Source organism: Lonchura striata, chromosome 1 (assembly GCF_046129695.1).
Source record: "Lonchura striata isolate bLonStr1 chromosome 1, bLonStr1.mat, whole genome shotgun sequence".
NCBI lineage: Eukaryota > Metazoa > Chordata > Aves > Passeriformes > Estrildidae > Lonchura > Lonchura striata.
This window is the reverse complement of record NC_134603.1, coordinates 155,982,403-156,001,958: the sequence shown is the minus strand read 5'-3', so window position 1 is coordinate 156,001,958 and position 19,556 is coordinate 155,982,403. Positions and strand designations below refer to the sequence as shown.

At 51.5% G+C, this 19,556-nt stretch overlaps 1 protein-coding gene across 2 annotated transcripts; it reads left to right on the top strand.

The window, feature by feature from the left end:
• The first annotated feature begins 136 nt into the window (after window positions 1–136).
• On the top strand, window positions 137–17,543 carry CCDC12 (coiled-coil domain containing 12). 2 transcript variants are annotated; one of them, XM_021542235.1, is made up of 7 exons: window positions 137–283; window positions 6,957–7,027; window positions 13,846–13,925; window positions 15,205–15,266; window positions 16,077–16,111; window positions 16,500–16,576; window positions 16,839–17,543. In XM_021542235.1, exons 1-7 carry the CDS (start codon window positions 158–160, stop codon window positions 16,916–16,918), a joined length of 531 nt encoding a protein of 176 aa, XP_021397910.1. In that variant the 5' UTR covers window positions 137–157; the 3' UTR covers window positions 16,919–17,543. The 2 variants fall into 2 exon arrangements, with proteins under 2 accessions (XP_021397910.1, XP_021397909.1); XM_021542234.3 differs by lacking the exon at window positions 16,839–17,543 and having other exon boundaries at window positions 16,500–16,702.
• The last annotated feature ends 2,013 nt before the right edge of the window (window positions 17,544–19,556 follow it).

The following is a 19,556-nucleotide window of genomic DNA, read 5'->3' as shown; positions in this document are numbered from 1 at the left end:
CATTTAATGGGGAATTTTTCACCTTCCCCCCCCCCCCACCGCCACCCCAATCGCCCCCAATCGATTGCTCGCATCGATACGCTCGGCGCTCGGCACGCCCGGCCTGCCGCGCATGCGCGCCGCGCGCTGTACGGCAGCGGGGGACGCGGGGTGCAAGATGGCGGCGCCCGGCGGCGGCATGGACGGCGCGGAGGAGGCCGAGGGGTTCGTTCTGGGGCGGCTGGAGGCGGAGGCGCTGAAGCGGCGGGAGCGGCTGAAGGCGCTGAGGCAGCGGACGCTGCAGGTCGGGCCGGGCCGGGCGCTGCCAGGGCGGGGGAAGCGCTCGGAGGGGCCCCGCGGTGGGGCCGAGGCCGCGGAAGGCGCCGTGGGTGCCGCGGCCGGGCGGAGGGGCCCAGGGGAATTCTGAGAATTTTGGGATATTTGGGGTCCTCGGGTCTTTTGGGGTGTCAGAGGGGCCCCAGGTGGGTCGCAGTTGTTTGGGGTGTGGGGGTGTTCAGGACATCCACGCGGATCCCGAGTTTTTTGGGATGTGGGATGCGGGTAGTGTGGAATGGGGCTGGGAATGTTGGGGGTGGCTCTGGGATTTGGGATGCAGAAGGTTTGGAATGGGGCTGAGGATTTTGGGGTCCCAGAGGGGCTGGAATGGGGCTGGGAATGTTGGAGAGGAATGAGAACATCTCACGCAGATCCCGAGTTTTTTGAGATTTGGGATGCAGGCAGTGTGGAATGGGGTTGGGAATGTTGGGGGTGGGTGTGGGGATTTGGGATGCAGAAGGTTTGGAATGGGGCTGAGGATTTTGGGGTCCCAGAGGGGCTGGAATGGGGCTGGGAATGTTGGGGGTGGCTCTGGGATTTGGGATGCAGAAGGTTTGGAATGGGGCTGAGGATTTTGGGGCTCCCGAGGGTCTGGAATGGGGCTGGGAATGTTGGAGAGGAATGAGAACATCCCATGTGGATCCCGAGTTTTTTGGGATGTGGGATGCAGGCAGTCTGGAATGGGGCTGGGAATGTTGGGGGTGGGTGTGGGATTTGGGATGCAGAAGGTTTGGAATGGGGCTGAGGATTTTGGTGTCCCAGAGGGGCAGGGAATGTTGGAGGGGAATCAGAACATCCCACACGGATCCGTAGTTTTTTGGGATCCTCTCTTCTTTGGGTGGGATGGCATTTGAGGATTTTGGGGTCCCAAAGGGACTGGGGGTGTCACATCCCAGACGGATCCTGAGTTATTTGGGATGGGGCAGGAAGGGATTTGAGGATTTTGGGGTCCCACAGGGGCTGGAGATGTCCAAGGGTCCCTCATGGATCCTGAGTTTTTTGGGATGTGGTGGGACAGAGGATCGGCTCTTCCCTGCCCTCACCCCCTCCATGTGCAGCCTCTGGGATTTTTGGGGTGCTGCTCCCAGGGCAGGGTGGAATTCCCAATCCCACAGGGATTGAAATCCCGTGGCTGTGGGACCCGGATCAGTGCTGGCAATGGTTGGACTCCATCTCCAAGGCTTTTCCAACCTCGAAAATTCCAGGATTCCAGAACTCTTTTCCCATCACCAGCGGAGGCAAAATCTTGGGAAAAACCCCATTCCAAAAACTTTCCTTCTTCTCCTTGAACAGGATCTCCCCGTTTCCTGCCAGGGAGGGTTAATTCCTAAAAAAAACCTGGGATTGGCTTTTCCTCAATCTCCCCTGCCATTCCCATCTCCATGGCAATGTGCACGGAGATTTTCCCTAATTCCCTCTTTTCATCCCTCTCCATTAAAAAAAAAGGATTAAAGGCTCCTTGGGATCCCAAACCTCATCCCGGGCTCCTTTCATCTCCTGGAATTCCAGCTGGATTTGTCCTTTTTTTCCGGAGCTTTGGGATGGGATCCGTGGAAATGAGGAGTGACACGGAGCCTCTTTGGGATGCTGTGCCAGAATTCCCCTTGGGAATTCTCTTTCATGGGATGCTTTGGTGGGAAGGACCTTCAAGGTCATCCCGTTCCATGGGCAGGGAATTCCAAGCAGCACTTTGGTTTTTAGTGGAGAATTCCTGGTTTTCCAAGGATGGAAAGCTGAGAGGAGGAAAAAAAGAGTGGGAAAAGGAAAAATGGTAGGAAAGAAAAAGGATGGGAAATAAATTTTTCCAACTGATCGGATCCAGTATCATTCCAGAGGAATGGAGGACAATCCCAAGCTCTTGGAAAAGAGCTGGGATATAAAGGAAAACTTTTCCCACCCTGCTGGAAGATTCTGGGAGAGCTCAGCCATTCCTGGCCTTTGGGGAGAAATTTGGGAATTCTGTTGTGGTGTGGAAAAGGTTTGGGTTGAAATTCCTGCTTTATCAAACCTTGGAGAATCCCAAAATCCCGGATTTCTTTTGGGAAAGAGCCTGAAAGTTCCATGGGCAGGGAATTCCAGTCAGCTGCTGTGGAGCTCTTTGGTTTATGGAAAATTCCTGGTTTTCCAAGGATGGAAAGCTGAGGGGGGAAGAAAAGGGTGGGGAAAAATGGTGGGAAAGAAAAAGGGTGGGAAATAAATTTTTCTTTTGGGAAGAAACCTTAAACCTCACCCAGTTCCATGGGCAGGGAACCCAGAACATTCCAGGCCTGAAATCCATAGGGAAGCAAACCTGAGGCTGCGATCCCGGCAGGAATTCCAGGTTTTAATGGGAATAAACCCTGGATATTCCAGGAGGAGCCGCCCCAGGATGATCCCGAGCTGGTGAAAATTCCAGCAGTTTTTGTGGAGCAGCTCAAGGTCCTTGGGAAGCTTTTCCTGCTTTTTTTTTGGGAGCTGTTAAAGGCTTTTATCCTTTTCCTTTATTCCCCGTTGGTTCCGTTCCCTTTGACAGCTCATCCCTTTGTTTTCCTGCCTGAATTCCAGAAATCCAGGGAATGCAAATGATCCCAGCTTCAGATCTCTGGGAAACGTTTCAAGGGCAATGGATTTTCACTGGAAAAAAAATCCTTGGACGTCCAGGACTTCCTAAAAATTAGGGAGAAGCTGAAGGAAGGAAAATATCTCAGAAATATCTGGATTTTCCCTGTTTCTTGCATCCCTTGTGTTAAGGAATTTTGCTTTTCCTGGAGTTTTCCTGTCACTCTGGTGTCTCGTGGGTGAAATTTTGGGTTGTTCACGGAGAAACCTGGATTGTGTCCTGCCTGTGGAAAAATCCAGTTTTTCTGGGATTCTCTTAGGGTTGGAGGCACCAAAAATAGGGAAAAAGGGAATTTCTTCTGTCTGCTCCTTCAGTTTCCAGATCAGATTCCCTCAAGGAAAATTCTCCAAAAATATTTTGGTGTAAAAAATAACGGGAGAGGAGAATAAATCAATGGAATAAGGATGTTCCTGCTTGAAAATTCCATGGAAAAATGGGAAGCTGCTCCTTTGTCTGCAGTGCTCAGATTCCCTAGGGAATCCAGCAGAGGCTGAGCTGTGGGAAGGTTTCTTTGTGGGAATATATTCCAGGATTATCCAGAGGATTTAAGTTAAAATCTGGGAATTCCTGCTTTGGGATTCCCACTTTTCCTTTCTTCCCATGGAAAGTAGGGGATGAAGGACTTTTTCCCATAATTTAAGGAAAAAATTCCTTGCTGGGACAATATTTGGGAATTCCCATTGGGCACATCCTAGATTTCCAGTTTTTCCCCTTTTTATGTGAAATTCTGGGATCTGATGGCTCGAAGTTCCACTCTGAGGGAATTCCCAGGAAAATTCCCTGGGAATTCATCTTTTAAGGTCTATGGGGGTGCTGCTGATATTCCCAAAGGATCCCTCAGTAAAATCCAGGTGGGATCGCTGGCTCAGATTCCCAAAATTCCTAATCCAAGACCTCCACAGCTCCTTCTCCTGCCTTTTTATCCCCAAATCCTTAAAAAACCAGAGCTTTGCCGTGGTTTTTTTTGGGAAGGAAGAGTCTCCCATCGCTCCGGAGCATTCCCTGTGTTGTTCCTCGAGCTGGAAAAATTCCTTTGGCTGCATCCCAAGCTTTTGTTCCCGGCTGGATTGGCTCCAGAGCCACATCCCAGCTCCTCCACACCTTCCCGGCGGGAGGAAGGGCCGGCACTGCTCCTTTCCGCTGCCTTTTCCTGCTTTTCCGCCCTTTCCCAAAGCTCTGGACTTTGGCTGCTCCTGTCCTTGTTTTTCCTGTTTTTTATTTATTTATTTATTTTTTTTTTTATCGTGCTGGGATTTGTTTTTTGCTCCTCGTGATCCAGCGCCAGAGGCTTGGGAGAAGAGTTGCTGTGGAAACGGAGCCCTGGGAAGTTTTTCCAGCCAGGATAAAACCCCTCGGAGGGCTCTGAAGGATCCTTTCCTATCCAGGCTTTTTTTGGAAAGTCGGAACGGGCTGGAAATGTTTCATCCTGGACGTTCTTCCCAACAATTCCAGCCTGGGAATGTTGATTTGGAGATAGGAGAGGGCTGGGATGGCTCAGGTGGGATCCTCAGGGCTGGAGCAAAGTTCCTGGAGCAAATCCAGACGAGGTCACGGAGCTGCTCCAGGGGTGGAGCCAGGCTGGGAGAGCTGGGAATGTTCACCTGGAGAAGGGAAAATTCCAGGGAAAGCTCAGAGCCCTTCCAGGGCCTGAGGGGCTCCAGGAGAGCTGGAGAGGGACTGGGGACAAGGATGGAGGGACAGGACACAGGGAATGGCTCCCACTGCCAGAGGGCAGGGATGGATGGGAGATTGGGAATTAGGAATTCCTGGCTGGGATGGAATTCCCAGAGCAGCTGTGGCTGCCCCTGGATTATCCCTGGCAGTGCCCAAGGCCAGGCTGGAGCACCCTGGAGCAGTGGGAATTCCCTGCCCATGGAATGGGATAATCCTTAGGATCCCTTCCAATCCCAGCCTTTTGTGCCCGTGGGCTCAGGGAATGTTGGGAATTCAGCTCTGGGAATTCAGGAATGCCACAGTCTCCTTCCTCCATAGGAATAAAATGGGGATAAGTGGAGCTGAGCAGTGTTTGCAGTGCCCAGCCCTGCTGCCATTCCTGGAAAATCCAGAGCTGTGCCGCCTTTTTTCCTGCTTTTGCCTTCCTGCCCTTTTTTCCTGCCGTTTTTCCCTCATGATTTTTTTCCCACCGTTTTTCCCTCACAATTTTTTCCCGCCATTTTTCCCTCATGATTTTTTCCCGCCATTTTTCCCTCATGATTTTTTCCCGCCATTTTTCCCTCATGATTTTTTTCCTGACGTTTTTCCTTCATGATTTTTTCCCTCACAATTTTTTCCCTGCCATTTTTGTTTCCCTCTGTTTTTTCCTTTCCCTATCTTCCCACATTTTTTTCCTTTCCCACACTTTTTCCTGCCCTTTTTCCCTCATGATTTTTTCCCTGCCATTTTTGTTTCCCTCTGTTTTTTCCCTCTCCTTTTCCCTTCCTGCCCTTTTTTCCTTTCCCTCCCTCTTTTCTTCCTTCCCTTTTCCCTCACAGCTTCCCTGGAAAACCTTTGCTTTGATTTTCTAGGAATATTCCCAAGCCTTTAAAAACTTTGGGTTTAATGGGAAGGAAGCCGGAATTGGGGATTTTTGGGCAAGCTTGTGGCAGGATTGGAATATCCAATATTCCAATGCCCGGGAAAAGCAGGAATTGGCAGGAATGGGAACAGCCAGGGCTCCCGGGGAATATTTGTGCCAAATATTTCCTTATCTTGGAACCCTCTGGATAGAATTCCAGCGGGAGTGAGGGGAATGCAGCTCTGGAGGAGAGGAAAGGAATGGGAAAGGACTCGGAGTGTGGAAGGGACTTGGAATTCCATGGATTCAAGGGTGGCTAAGCATTAGCCAGCTTGGAGCTGCAGCAGGGAATTCCAGAGGGCTCTTCCCAGGTTTTATTGAATTTATGGAGCAGGGAATTCCTGGGAGTATCCTAAAGTTTTAATGGACTTAGAAACAAGGAATGAAAATTGAATTAATTGGGGTTTTGGGGGTGATTATTGTTGGTTTTTCCTTGAAAAAACTGGGAATATTTTCCTTGTCTTTGGATCAGGAGCTGAAGCTGAACAATTCCAGCCCTGGCTCCTTTCCCTGTTGTCTGGGAATGTAATTTTTAACCCGGATTGTGGAACAGACTTTGGAAGAAGAGGGATCCAGGGAATGAGTCAGCACTTTGGGAAACATTCCCAGGCCTGGAAGAGCTCCTGGATAATATTGGGATCCTGGAGCTGGTGTTGGGAAAGGGACTTGGGATAAAGGATGGGATCCAGGGAGTGGATCCCAGTGCCAGAGGGCAGGGAGAGGTGGGATGTTGGGAAGGGATTCCCAAGAAATTCCATGGCTGCCTCATCCCTGGAAGTGTCCAAGGCCAGCTTGGAGCAGCCTGGGATTGTGGGAATTCCCTGCCCATGGAATGGGATCATCCTTAGGATCCTTTCCCATCCAAGCCTTTAGGAAAAGTTGGGAATTTAAATCTGGGAATAGAGAAGGCTCAAATCTCCTTTTCCCCAATCATTTTCCATGGAAATAAAAGTTGGGATAAGGAGCTGAGCGGTGTTTGCTGTGTCCATCCCTGCTGCTATTCCTGGGAAATCCAGAGCTGCTCCTGGTTTTTTTTTTTTTTTTTGGGAAGTTGGGATGTTCATTTCCTTCCGGGATTCCAGAATTCCATGGCTGCTCATTCCCAGCTCCCCCTGGGCACCATTCCATCCCTGTTCCTGCCTGGATAATGAATGGGAGAGGGAATTCCACCGCTTTTTCTGGGATCTGCTGCTGCCCATGGAGCCTCCTTCCCTATTCCAGAGAAGCTGGAATTCCTTTGTTGTGCTGCTCCCTGTGGGATTCCACGTTTTCCATCCCAAATGGTAAATTAGGGAAAAAAGGAATCGTGCTCTGTGAATTCCCAAATTTTTTATGGCTTCTCATCACTCATTCCCACATCCTTTCTTAACCCAAAAATATCCCAATCCCAGAGGATTTTGGTGTTGTTTGCTCTCCCGATTTTCCAGAGAAGCCAAAATCTGATGGATTATCCCATTTTTTTTGCAGAACAAGGAGAGCGGAGAACCTGAATCCAAAATTCCCAGAGAAGATGAGGAAGAGGAGCAGGTCAAGCACAGGTAATTCCTTCTTTATTCCCACTTGTCCCATGGGTATTTTCCCTTGGATCTCTGTGATTCAATGGGAATTTTCCATAGGAATTTGGTGCAAATAATTTGGGATGAGGGATGGGTGGATTCATCTTGGAGGCAAAATTCCATGGATCAAGAGGGAAAACCTGGAACATTTCCAGAGGCAGCAGGAATGTTGGGAGCTTCCCTGAATTCCCAGCCATTCCTGCAGGGATTGGTATTTTTCCATGGATTCCTGTAACTGTTTTCCCTGGAAAACAGGAGTTGAGGCAGATCCGGCTGATTCCCACCAGGGCTTTTTTTGGGATCACAAATTCGGGTGGAAAACATGGAATGTGGATAAATCCCATGGATTTATACCTAAAAACTTCCTCTGTGGCAAAAATGAACCAGGAAAAAAAAACAGGAAAATCCTTCTTTTTAAATTTTTTTTTTTTTTGGGAACAACTCATTGGAAAAAGCAAATCCCGATGGAGAAAATCGCACACGGATTTGGGGCTGGAAATTTCTTTGGAGAGGGAAATTTCTGTGCTTGGAATTTGTGCCAGACAAAGCTCCAGAGGAGAAACCAGAGCTTGGGAAAATCCTGAATAATGAATGGCTCGGGAGCTCTCGGATTCCAGCGCTGCCACCGGATCCAGAGCCGACGGAATCTGGGTTGGTTTTCCCACCCCTGTGGATCCAGGCCTGGCTGGAATGAGGAATTCATCCTCCAAATCCCAAAAAAATTCTGATTTTTATCCTGGGAATCATCCTCCAAATCCCCCCCAAAAAAAAACAAACCCAAAAAACCCAAAAAAACCCCAAAAAAACAAAACAAAACAATCCTGGTTTGGGCTGATCTTCTCCTGGGAATTCTCCAAATCCCAAAAAATCCTGTTTTGGGCTGATTTTCTCCTGGGAATTGTCCTCCAAATCCCCCCCAAAAAATCGTGCTTTGGGCTGATTTTCTCCTGGGAATTGTTCAAATCCCAAAAAATCCCAGTTTGGATTGATTTTCTCCTGGGAATCATCCTGCAAATCCCAAAAAATCCCGGTTTGGGCTGATTTTCTCCTGGGAATGGCTGCTGGGATTGCCTGGAGGGACCTGAGGCCTCTGTGCCATTCCTGGTGTTTCATTCCCAATGTTCAGCAGCACCAGGAAATGAGTTTTTCCATGGATTTTTCCTTCATCCGGTGGCAGATCCAGACAAAATCCTTCTCCTGCCTCCTGAATGATTTCCTGGAAAATGATTTCCTGGAAATCCAAGGAAGTTTCATGTGGAGAGGAGAGTGTGGAGTAGGAAATTCCATCCCGGTTTTCTCCTCAAATTCATGGAATTCTTTGGAATTCTCCTCTTTTTGGGGGAAAACTTAACTTCCCTGTTTTTCCACCTTTCCCATCTCAGCCTGTTTTGTTGGGATCCAGAGGGAATTTTCCCAAGGTAAATTCCAGCAAAATCTGCTCCATGGAAATGTCTGAATCCCAAATTTTGCCCAGATAATTCCCAAGTTTCGATTTCCTTTTGCTTTTCTTGTGGAATTTCTGCTTTTCCCATTGGAATTGGATCTGGAAGAGCCCATCCCTTGATTTCCTCTTGGATTTGGACTTCCTGAGAATCTCCCTATGGAAAAGGGAATTGCTGGGCACTGCTGGCCTGGGGAAAAGGGGAAGAATCTGCTGGAATTTCACCTGGATTTGGGAAATATGGAGTCCTGGTGGCTGCAATCTCCCTTCCCTCCAAAGCACTTCCAGGAGCTGGGCTGGATTTTCCAGGCAGAAGGAATTTTGTGGGATAGGGAATGTGGCAGTTCAGGGAATAATCCCGTGGTTTGTGGAGCAGAATTCCAGGATTTTCTCTCCTGGCTGCTTCATTTCAGCTCTATCCCAGCCTGTCCAGGTGTGGAATTCCAGGATGGATTGGCTTGGAATCCTTCCTGGATTCCTGGGATCCTGAGGATTCTCCACAGGCTCCGTATTCCCAGCTAATCCCAGGAATGTGACCCTGGAATGGCTGGAAGGGAAAACTCCAGGAGAAGGAGCTGGAGGTCCCTGCCAGGGCATGGGATCATTCTGGGAGTTATCCAAGGATTTTTTTTCCTGCTTTTCCCTTTAGTTATGAATAGATTTTGGGAATTTCCTCTCAGCCACTTGGGATATGGAGAAATCCCATTAAATTCCATCCCTGGAAGCGTCCAAAGCCAGCCTGGGATAGTGGGAGTGTCCCTGCCCATGGAATGGGATCATCCTTGACTCCCTTCCAAGCAATCCATTCTGGAATTTTGGGATTCTCCCACCCCTTCTCCACATTTTTCCAAGAATCTCTGGGAGATCCCACACTTACCTGCTCCATGGCATCCCAGTGCTGCCAGGAAAGCTGGAGCAGGGAAAAACCCTGGAATGGTTTGGGTGGGAAAGACCCAAAGGATGATCCCATTCCATGGGCAGGGACAGCTCCCACTATCCCAGGCTGGCTTTGGACGCTTCCAGGGATGGAGATTCCCAACTTTTCTGTTCCAGTGGCTGCAGGAAGGACAAGATCCCCTCGGCTCTGGTTTTCCCAACATTTTTCCTGGCCTGTGATCCCATTTTTTGGCCACTTCCTGCTTTGTTCCCGCTCCACTCCAACCTCCCCATCCCGTTTTTCCTTCCTCATTTTCCTGCAAGCCCTGCTTTTCTCCCAGGAATTCCAGATCCGAACTCTGGGAATTCTCTCTGGAGCCGTGAAAAACTTGGATCGTTTGGATTTTGGTGTGGACCAGGAAGCGGAGCAGCAGCTCCGCCTTTCCCAGGAAAAGGGTGTGGGAGGATTTCGGCTTTTCCGCCTCATTCCCGCGGGAGAAAACGCTGGATTTGGGAATCAGGGACCTGCTGGAGCCTGGAATTCCCATCCCGCAGCGCTGAGCTTTGGAATAATTGGGCTCCTTGTGCCAGCAAAGCTGGGCAGAGGTGGGAAAAGTGGAGCTAAAAATCCAAGGAAAAGCTTGGAGAGGGATGGGACAAAAATAATCCTCAATTTCCCAGTTTTAGGAAAAGTGAATCCACGCGGAGCCCTGCCCTTGGACAGGGAATTATCCTTGGAAGCTGCAGCTCCCGGTCTGGGGGAGGAGCGGGGCTTGGGAAACCCGATCTCCCTCAGGAATTCTGCCTCTGGAATGTCACCGGGCAGGTCCGGAGCCCTTTTGTTTGTTAATCCCTGCCTCAAAATAAATCCCTCGGGATTCTGCTCCAGAGGGGGTTGGGCTCGCCAGGAGAATCCAGGACGTGATTCCCTTCATCCCAGGGAGGAGGAAAAGAATGGGAAAAAATCCGGATTAAATGCGGGAGGTGGGAGCTGAGCAGGGGACCCGGGGAGGGTTTGGTTGACACTTCCCGGGATCTGCTCCCGCTTGGACACGGCCATGGAGCATCCCAGGGATCCCTTCCCAGTGGGAATGTGCTCAGGAAAAGGAGTGGGAATGGGCAACGCTGGGAGCTGCCACATTTTGCTCCAAGCTGGAAAAGGGAAAGCTGGGATTGAATCCCACCCGGAAGCTGAGATCAACGGGATCCAGGCTGGGGAAATTCCTGAGCCGGCTCCATCCTGAAGGTTCTGATCCATGTTTTGGTCCTTCCTCCCTCTGGAGCTGCAGGATGCTCTGGATTTTCCCTCAGGATGGAGCTGATCCATCCCTAGGGAAGGATCCATGGAGCTTCCCGTGATCCCAAGATCTGGGTGGTCCTGGATTTTCCCTGGGATGGGGATGAGCCTCCAGAGGTGACACCGTGCTCCTTCCAGCCCTTGGCTCTTCCCAGCGCTCTGCTCTTTTCCAGGAATCATTCCTGGGAATTCATCCACCCCACGGTGTTTTGGGCGTGGATTTTTGGGTGCTCAGACTTCCAGCTGCTCCTCCTGGGGGAGAATTCCTGGGAGTGGGAGCACATCTGGAGCATCCTTCTGCTCCAAGTCCTTGTGCTGGCTCCGTGCTGAGCTTGTGGGTCTGATCCCAGGAATTCCAGCAGTTATCCCGGGTGTTATCCCGTGGCCATCTCCATGCTCCCAAGGTGCCTCCAGGGCTCCTTTTGGTTGAACCTCAAGGGTGGAAGTTGGGTTTGGATCCATCCCAACCTGGAGGAGCCGCAGGAAAGCATGGATGAGCTTTGTCCTCGTTCCCACACTGGTATTCCCGGGATGGCTGCGGTGGGAATGGCTTGGAATCCTCCAGCTCCAGCAGGATCCCACGCTCCACATGGAATGTGGGCTTTGTCCTGGCTTGATTCATGGATATTGAAATTCCCAGTGTCCCAAGAAAAGCTCAGGTGCTTGGGAAAGCCCTGTGGGAAGCGATGGGAATCCTGATGGATTTGGGATCTTCTCCAGCTCTCCTGGAACACCTGGATGTCTCCCAATCCTTGCTCCAGCAGGGAAAACCAACCTGCCTGGCAAGTTTGGTGGGATTTTTTGGGATTCCTTCCTTCTGGAGCCACTCTGGGAGCAGGGCGGGCTTGGACACGCTCGGGAGCTCGGGCAGGAGCAGCTTTTCCAGGGAAGAGCTTTTCCTCAGGGCGGGTTCTCCTGGATCTCTGCCTGTTCCTCCTCTGGTGCCTCGGGTGAGGAATCTGGGAATGGCGGCAGCACCTGCTGGAGTCAGTCCAGAGGATCCCATGGAGCTGCTCCCGGGGCTGGAACCCCTCTGCTCTGGGAGAGCTGGGAATGTTCCCCTGGAGAAGGGAAGAATCCAGGGAAAACTCAGAGCCCTGCCAGGGCCTGAAGGGGCTCCAGGAGAGCTGGAGAGGGACTGGGGACAAGGATGGAGGGACAGGACACAGGGAATGGCTCCCACTGCCAGAGGGCAGGGATGGGTGGGAGATTGGGAATTGGGAATTCCTGGCTGGGATGGAATTCCCAGAGCAGCTGTGGCTGCCCCTGGATCCCTGGGAATGTCCAAAGCCAGGCTGGAGCAGCCTGGGGCAGTGGGAGGTGTGGAACGGGATCACCCTTCAGATCCCACCCAGCCCATTCCAGGATGATTCCATGATCTCCATCCATTTTTCCTGCTGTTCCTGGAGGTGGAAGCCTCATCCTCAGGGAGCGGGATGGGGAAGCTGCTCCTGAAGCAGCTCCCGGTGGCTTTTGGAAATAACGACAGGAGCGAGGAACCTGTGACACCGGGAGAAATCCCTGTTCCAGCTTTTTCTGGCAAAGCCATTCCCGGTGCTCCTGCCACAAGGATTTTGGCAGCCAGAAGGCTTGGAGAAATCCGTGGAATTGTTTGTTCCGTAAAACCCTTGGGGCTGGAACAGAGAAGCACGAGCCAAGCTCGGAGGGGCCTGGTTTCCATCGGGAACACTCCGGGCATTCCGCACATTCCCGGCGTGCCGGTGCCAAGGGCCTCTTCCCAAAAAAGGTGGGATCCCTCCTGCTTCCCCAGCCAAGAGCTCCGGGCCTGAGGGAAACATGGATTTGGGATATTCCTGAGCTCAGCCAGGGAATGTGCCACCCCTGGCAGTGTCCATTGTTTCCCTCTGGAATGCTGCACTCCCCAGATCCTCCCAGTTCCATTTTGGGAAGGAATTCCTGGCTGGGAGGGTGGGGAGGGGCTGGGATGGAATTCCCAGAGAAGCTATGACTGCCTCTGGATCCCTGGAAGTGTCCAAGGATGGGGCTTGGATCACCCTGGGATCATGGAAGGTGTCCCTGGCCATGGCCCTGATCCCAAGGGTCACTTCCATTCTAGAATTCCATAATTTACCTCAGCACAGTCCTGGAACACATCCCAGTTTTCCCAGCACTCCCATGGAGTGGCTCGGTCTCTTGGCCAGGAAATTCCCGTCCTGGAGCAGGAATGGGATGGAGTGGGAAGGTTTGGATTTTCCACTCATGCTCTGGTGACTTCCAAGGTTGGATTTTTGGTGCTTTCCATAAAAACCTGGTCCTCTGCTTCCCAACCTTCCCAGCTTCTCTTGGAGCGTTTATCCCAGTTAATCCCATCCTCGGTTAATGAGCTTCACCTCCCTCATTATCCCCGTGGGCTGAGCTTTTCCATGGATCCCGCAGCCTCCTGAGTGTCCTGGAGCTGGGATGAGCTCCTCAAAGCTGGATTTTCCAGGATTGTGGCTTTGGGAATTCCCCTTGAGGCTTGCAGGGTTTGGCTCCAGCGAGGAATCACTCATGGGAATGAGGGTGTCCATTTATAGCCCAAGTAAGCTGGGATATCCTGGAATTGTGGCTCAATCCTGAGTTTTCCTGGAGGAGATGAAAACATGGAAAAACTTCCAGGTGATGGTGGGGCCCTCATTCCCTCAGCTCCACCATCCATTTATTCCAGAACTGGGATTTGCTCCCTGATTTTAGCACTTCCAGAAATGCTTGGATAACCACCTTGTATCCTAAATAATCCTTTCCCCCCCCGTGTCTTTCCCTGAAAGATTTATTTCCATGATTTTGGATTTTCCCTGGGGTCTCCATCCAGAATATCCCAGTTTTTGGACCCAAAAGGTTGGAGCCAGGTGGGAATTGGGTTTTTCTCCCAGGGACAAGATAGGAGGGAACAGCCTGAGGCTGTGCCAGAGGATATCCCAGGTTGGATACTGGGATTATTTCTCATGGAATGGGGAATGGGAATCCCCATTCCTGGTGGGATTTAAAAGCCATGGATGTGGCACTCGGGGACACTTGGGGATCCGTGGTGGCCTTGGCTGGATTTGATGATCTTGGAGGCTTTTCCAACCTCAACAATTCCATGATTTCAGCTGCCTCTCGCTCCCGATTCCAACATTCCCACTTTTCCTGAGTGCCCACTGGGGCACCCTGGACTTTCCTCACTGCTCTTCCCACTTTTCCCAGGGAGATCAAGCTGCGGAATTACGATCCCGAGGATGAGGAGCTGAAGAAGAGGAAGCTGCCCCCGGCCAAACCGGCCTCAGGTGGGAGAAACCGGGAATGTGGGAAGGGAAATGAAGGCTTGGGAAGCTCCGTGCTCTTCCCAAAAGTGGGAGATCCACTGGGATGAGGTGTCCGTGGAGGGGCTGGAATATCTGATCCTGTCACCCTCACACCCAGCATTGCACAAGAGGGGTGGGAACACTCCCAGGCCCAAATCCAAGGATTCATCCTCGGAGGAGCCTCCCGGAAATTCCGGCTGCTTTTTTGCTGGATTTATCTTGAAGGAAGTCTTAGTCAGGAGTTGAGGGCGTTGGGGCTGGAATTTCCTCACCTGGAATTTCCATAAATCACCTGAGGGGGAAGTGAAAGAGCTCCCCGGATCCTGAAAAGTGGAGTTTTCCTGGAATAAATCCCTTGAAACATGCCCTGAATAAAAAGGGAGGGATGGGAATGGCTGGGAATTCTGGCACTGCCCTTTCCTTGTGTTTTTGTAGGAGCTTGAAACTTCCATGTGAAAGGAAAATCATGGAAAGGCTGGAGCATGTCCAGGGAAGGGAGTGGAGCTGGGAAATTCCTGAGGGAGCTGGGAATGTTATCCTGGAGAAAAGGAGGCTCTGGGAGAACCTTCTGGCTCTGCACAATTCCTTGACAGGATCCCGGGGGAAATTGGGATCTGCTCCCAGGGAACAGGGACGGGAGGAGAGGGAATTACCAGGTTGGATATTTGGAAAATTCCACTTGTCCCGCAGTGGTGGAGCCTCATTCCTGGAGGGATCGAAATCCCTGTGGATGTGGCACTTGGGGACATGGGCAGTGCTGGGAATGTTTGGACTCAACCCAAGGGGGATTTTCCCACTGAAATTGTCCTTGATTCCATGAAATCCACGTGCTGGATGTGCTCCCTGGTGCCACAGCCCCTCCGTGGGTGCCTTTTTCCATGAGTGTTTTCCCATTATCCCAGATATCTCCGGAGCTTTTCCCAAGGCCTGGGCTGGAGCTTGACTCCCCCAAAGTGTCCCAGGCCTGGAAATGAGTCTGGGAAAGCAAAATTCCAGACCTTTGGAGCAGCTGATCCCTTGCAGATGTTGGGAGAAGAGGCCTTGATCCCAACCGGCTTCCAGCTGCCGTTGCTGTTTGTGGGATTTCCATCATTCCCGGATAATTTTTAGGAGTCTCCAGAAGGGTTTGGATATCAAAGGGATGTACTCAGCCATGTTTTTAAGTAAAGCCGTGGGAATGGGATTTTAGGGAAGCTTTTGGGAGCCTGGAGCGCTGTTGGAATTCCCGGTTTTCCAACACTGATCCTGTTTCCCCATCTAGTGGAGGAGACAGTGAAGGAGCAGCTGGAAGCGGCCAAGCCGGAGCCCATCATCGATGAGGTGGTAGGTAGAGCTGGAATTCTTGGGAATCCAGAGCTGGAAATCCAGACTGGGAAATCTGGATCTGAAAATTCGGGTTAGGCAATCCAGAGCTGGAAATCTGGATCTGGGAATCCAGATCTGGGAAATCTGGATCTGGGAAATCCAGAGCTGGAAATCTTGATTGGGAAATCTGGATCTGGAAATCCGGATTGGGGAATCCAGAGCTGGAAATCTGGATTGGGAAATCTGGATCTGGAAATTAGGATTGGGGAATCCAGAGCTGGAAATCTCAATTGGGAAATCCAGAGCTGGAAATCCCGAGCTGGAAATCTCAGTTGGGAAATCCGGAGCTGGAAATCTGGATCTGGGGAATCCAGATATGGAAATCTCAATTGGGAAATCTGGATCTCGGAATCAAGAACTGGGAAATCCAGAGCAGAAAATCTGGATCTGGGAAATCAGGATTGGGAAATCTGGATCTGGGAAATCCAGAGCTGGAAATCTCAACTGGGAAATCCAGAGCTGGAAATCTGGATCTGGGAAATCAGGATTGGGAAATCTGGATCTGGGGAATCCAGAGCTGGAAATCTCAATTGGGAAATCCAGAGCTGGAAATCTCAACTGGGGAATCCGGAGCTGGAAATCTCAATTGGGAAATCCAGATCTGGAAATCTCAACTGGGGAATCCAGAGCTGGAAATCTGGATCTCATAGTCCAGATCTGGGAAATCCAGATCTGAAATCTGGATTTGGGAATCTGTAGCTGCTCCGTGCCAGGTCCAGGCTGGAATGTTGCCTTTGGCTTTCACTGGCTGTCTCCTCTTCTTCCTAGGATTTGGCAAACTTGGCTCCCAGGAAACCTGACTGGTGAGTGCCTATGGAATGCTGCTCCCGGGAAAAGCGTGTTGGAGTCAGCGGTGGGGGTTCCAACACCTTGAGATTGTGCTGGAAATATCCAGGAAAACCTGAGCTGAGGGTTAAAAATGCCAGGAAAATCCCATGGGAGGTTGGGATGAGCTGATCTTTAAGGACCTTTCCAGCCCTGATTGATCCATGATTCCATGGAATTGGAAAACTCTCCTGGCCATGGAGGAAGACTCAATTCCCTTTTCCTGCTGATTCTTGGGAATGCTTGTCACCGAGGGATGGGTTGGTTTTGGAGCAGTGGCACTTGGGAAAGGGAAGGAATCTCCACTGGGAAAAGTGGGCCCTGCCTGGCCATGGAATTGTCCTGACCTTGTGGCTCTTCTCCCAGGGATTTGAAGCGGGATGTGTCCAAGAAGCTGGAAAAGCTGGAGAAGAGGACGCAGAGAGCCATCGCAGAGCTGATCCGTGCGTTCCGGAGCCACGGGAACGGGGGTGGCTCATTCCAGAGGGATTCCGGGATCCCTGCTGGGAGCTCGCTGGGCCGGGGAGGGATTGGTGGGGCTTGATCCCTTCCCAAATGGATCTGGGAAGCTGTTGGTCCCGAGGAGCTTCCCAAGGAGGCTCCAGGAGCGCTTGGATCGCGCCAAGGGAAGGGTTTCGGGGTCCTGCGCTGGGTCACTCCTGATCCAACCAGTCCATCCCTTCTCCATGGCTTTTCTCCCGGCAGGAGAGCGCTTGAAAGGGCAGGAGGGGGAGCTGGCGTCGGCTGTGGGATCAGCAAAGCAGGAGGGAAGCGACTCCGAGTGAGGAGAATCCATCAGGAACGGGCTCCGGATCTGCCTCGCACCGGCCCCGCGTCCCTCAGCTCCCTCCCTGCTTGGGACTGCTCATCCCTTTTCCCAAACTTCCCTGATCCTGCCGTGCCTGGAGGAGGGGCAGATCCAAAGAGCCTGGCTGGCTGCTGAGGAACTTCCATGGAAAACGTTCTGGGATCGTGGGGGGGTTGATGGGAGCAGGACAGACCCCCCCCCCGCCCCCCCCAGTTAGCTGGAATTTCCTTGGAGCAAGGAAAAAATGGGAAAACTCCGGGCTGGGGCTGCAAAGGTCAATCCAGACTGGCTGGGAAAGGAGGGAAATGCCAGCAGCCCTTGGAAAAGCAGGATCATTTCCCAGGGATTGGTGCTCCTGTTCCTGTGCAGAGACTCCTTGAGGCTCTGAGTATTTGGGAATATCCGTGGCCAGCCCCGGAATCCCTGTGGGAAGGGGCTGTGTGGCTCGGGAATTGTTGGCTGCTCTGCATCTGGCTGAGTTTAACGTGGGATTTGCTTTGCTCCCGAATTTCCCAACCCTCCAGGAGCGTGGCCCGCTCCTCCTCTTGGGGGTTTTTTATTGTTAATGGATCTTTTCCTAATAAAACAATTCCATGTGGAAAGAGTTGTCACTTGTCCTGCAGAGGAGTGGGAAGAGGAGCAGTGGGATTAAGCCCATGGAAGTTGGAGTGGGATTGAGTCCATGGAAATTTGAGGAGCAGTGGCATTGAGTCCATGGAAATTGGAGGAGCAGTGGCATTGAGTCCCTGGAAATTGGAGGAGGAGCAGTGGGACTGAATCCATGGAAGTTGGAGGTGGCCACAGCAAGTCAAGCACAATTCCTGGGATGGGCTGATCCAGGTTATTGTGTGCTCCAGGTTCCTGGGGTGATCCCAGCCCTGTGCCTCTGGAAAAGGTGAGCAGATGGGATCTGCCAAGCAAGCTGATCCTGCGTTTTCCCTGGAAATCTTTATTGTGGCTCTGGGAGATCTTGCAGGGTGGTGCTGGAATCCTTCGGGTATGATTCCAAAGATTTTATCCTGGGTGGAACAGCTGGTGCTGACAAAAGATCCCAACTGGGATAAGAAGAGCTGTTCCTGGTAATTCCCACGTCCTGCTGGTTTTTTTCTGGTGCATCATTCCCAGAGTGATGGATCCTTGTCCCTGTTCCCACTGCTCCATGCTCCTCCAGGAGGATTTCCCACCTGCCAGAGCCCCGTTCCTGCTTCCAGGGGATGCCTGGGAGCAAAGAGCAGCTGGAAAATTCCCAGATTCCACCTCCATTCCCAGCTTCCTTCCTTCTCCTTGGCTCTCCCATTCCTGGTGTTTGCAGCCATTCCTGCTCCATCCTCTCCCCTTGGAGGGGCCATTCCCAAGTGTGTGAGGACAACGTGGACATTCCATGGAGCAGTGGGAGAGATGCACCCACCGAGGCCAGGCTCGGTGTTGGATGTGCCTCTGGATTCCCTCTGGATTCCCTTTGGATTCTCTGGTGGGAAAACACCTGGGCTGGGAGCCCAACCATCTCCCTATGGGGTGGATTTGGTGGTTTTCCCTATTTTTTCTTGGATGGGAGACATCCAAGTGGCCCTCACCCTTGTCTTGGAGCAAAATATTTCTGGAAAATAAGTGGGAAGGTTCCATCAGGAAATGCTGTGGCTGCTCCATCCCTGGAAGTGTCCCAAGACCAGGTCGGACAGGGCTTGGAGTAGCCTGGGACAATTGGAGGTGTCCCTGCCCATGGAAGTGGGATGGATGGGATGATCCTTAAGTTCCCTTGCAACCCAAATTGTTCTGGAATTCCCTGATTCCATGGAGCTGTGGAATCTCTGGAATGCCCTGTAGATGTCAGCAGATCTCCATGCACAAAACTCTGCCATGTCCAGCTGTTCCCAACAGCTGGAATCTGGATGAAGCCAGGCTTTGCATCCCTGACTGGGATGCTGCCAGCTGGAATTCCCATCCATCCATCCGTCCATCCATCCATCCATCCGTCCATCCATCCGTCCGTCCATCCATCCATCCATCCATCCATCCATTTGTCCATCATCTATCCATCATCCATCCATCCATCCATCATCCATCATCCATCCATCCATCATCCATCCATCATCCATCCGTCCGTCCGTCTGTCCGTCCATCCATCCATCCGTCCATCATCCATCCATCCATCCATCCATCATCAATCCATCCATCAATCCATCCATCCATCATCAATCCATCCATCATCCATTATCCATCCATCCATCCATCCATCATCCATCCATCCATCATCAATCCATCCATCCATCATCAATCCATCCATCCATCCATCCATCCATCCATCCATCCATCATCAATCCATCCATCATCCATCCATCCATCCATCCATCCATCCATCCATCATCCACCCATCCATCCATCATCCACCCATCCATCCATCCATCCATCATCCATCCATCCATCATCCATCCATCATCCATCCATCCATCATCCATCCATCATCCATCCATCCATCCATCATCCATCCGTCCGTCTGTCCGTCCATCCATCCGTCCATCATCCATCCATCCATCCATCCATCCATCCATCCATCCATCCATCCATCCATCATCCATCCATCCATCCATCCATCCATCCGTCCATCATCCATCCAT

Excerpts from the sequence above, each read along its gene's own strand:
- CCDC12 (XM_021542234.3), top strand. The coding sequence starts at position 158 with ATGGCGGCGCCCGGCGGCGGCATGGACGGCGCGGAGGAGGCCGAGGGG. Across the intron at positions 284-6,956 it reads TGAGGCAGCGGACGCTGCAG|AACAAGGAGAGCGGAGAACC; the intron begins GTCGGGCCGGGC and ends TTTTTTTTGCAG. Across the intron at positions 16,112-16,499 it reads GCTCCCAGGAAACCTGACTG|GGATTTGAAGCGGGATGTGT; the intron begins GTGAGTGCCTAT and ends CTCTTCTCCCAG.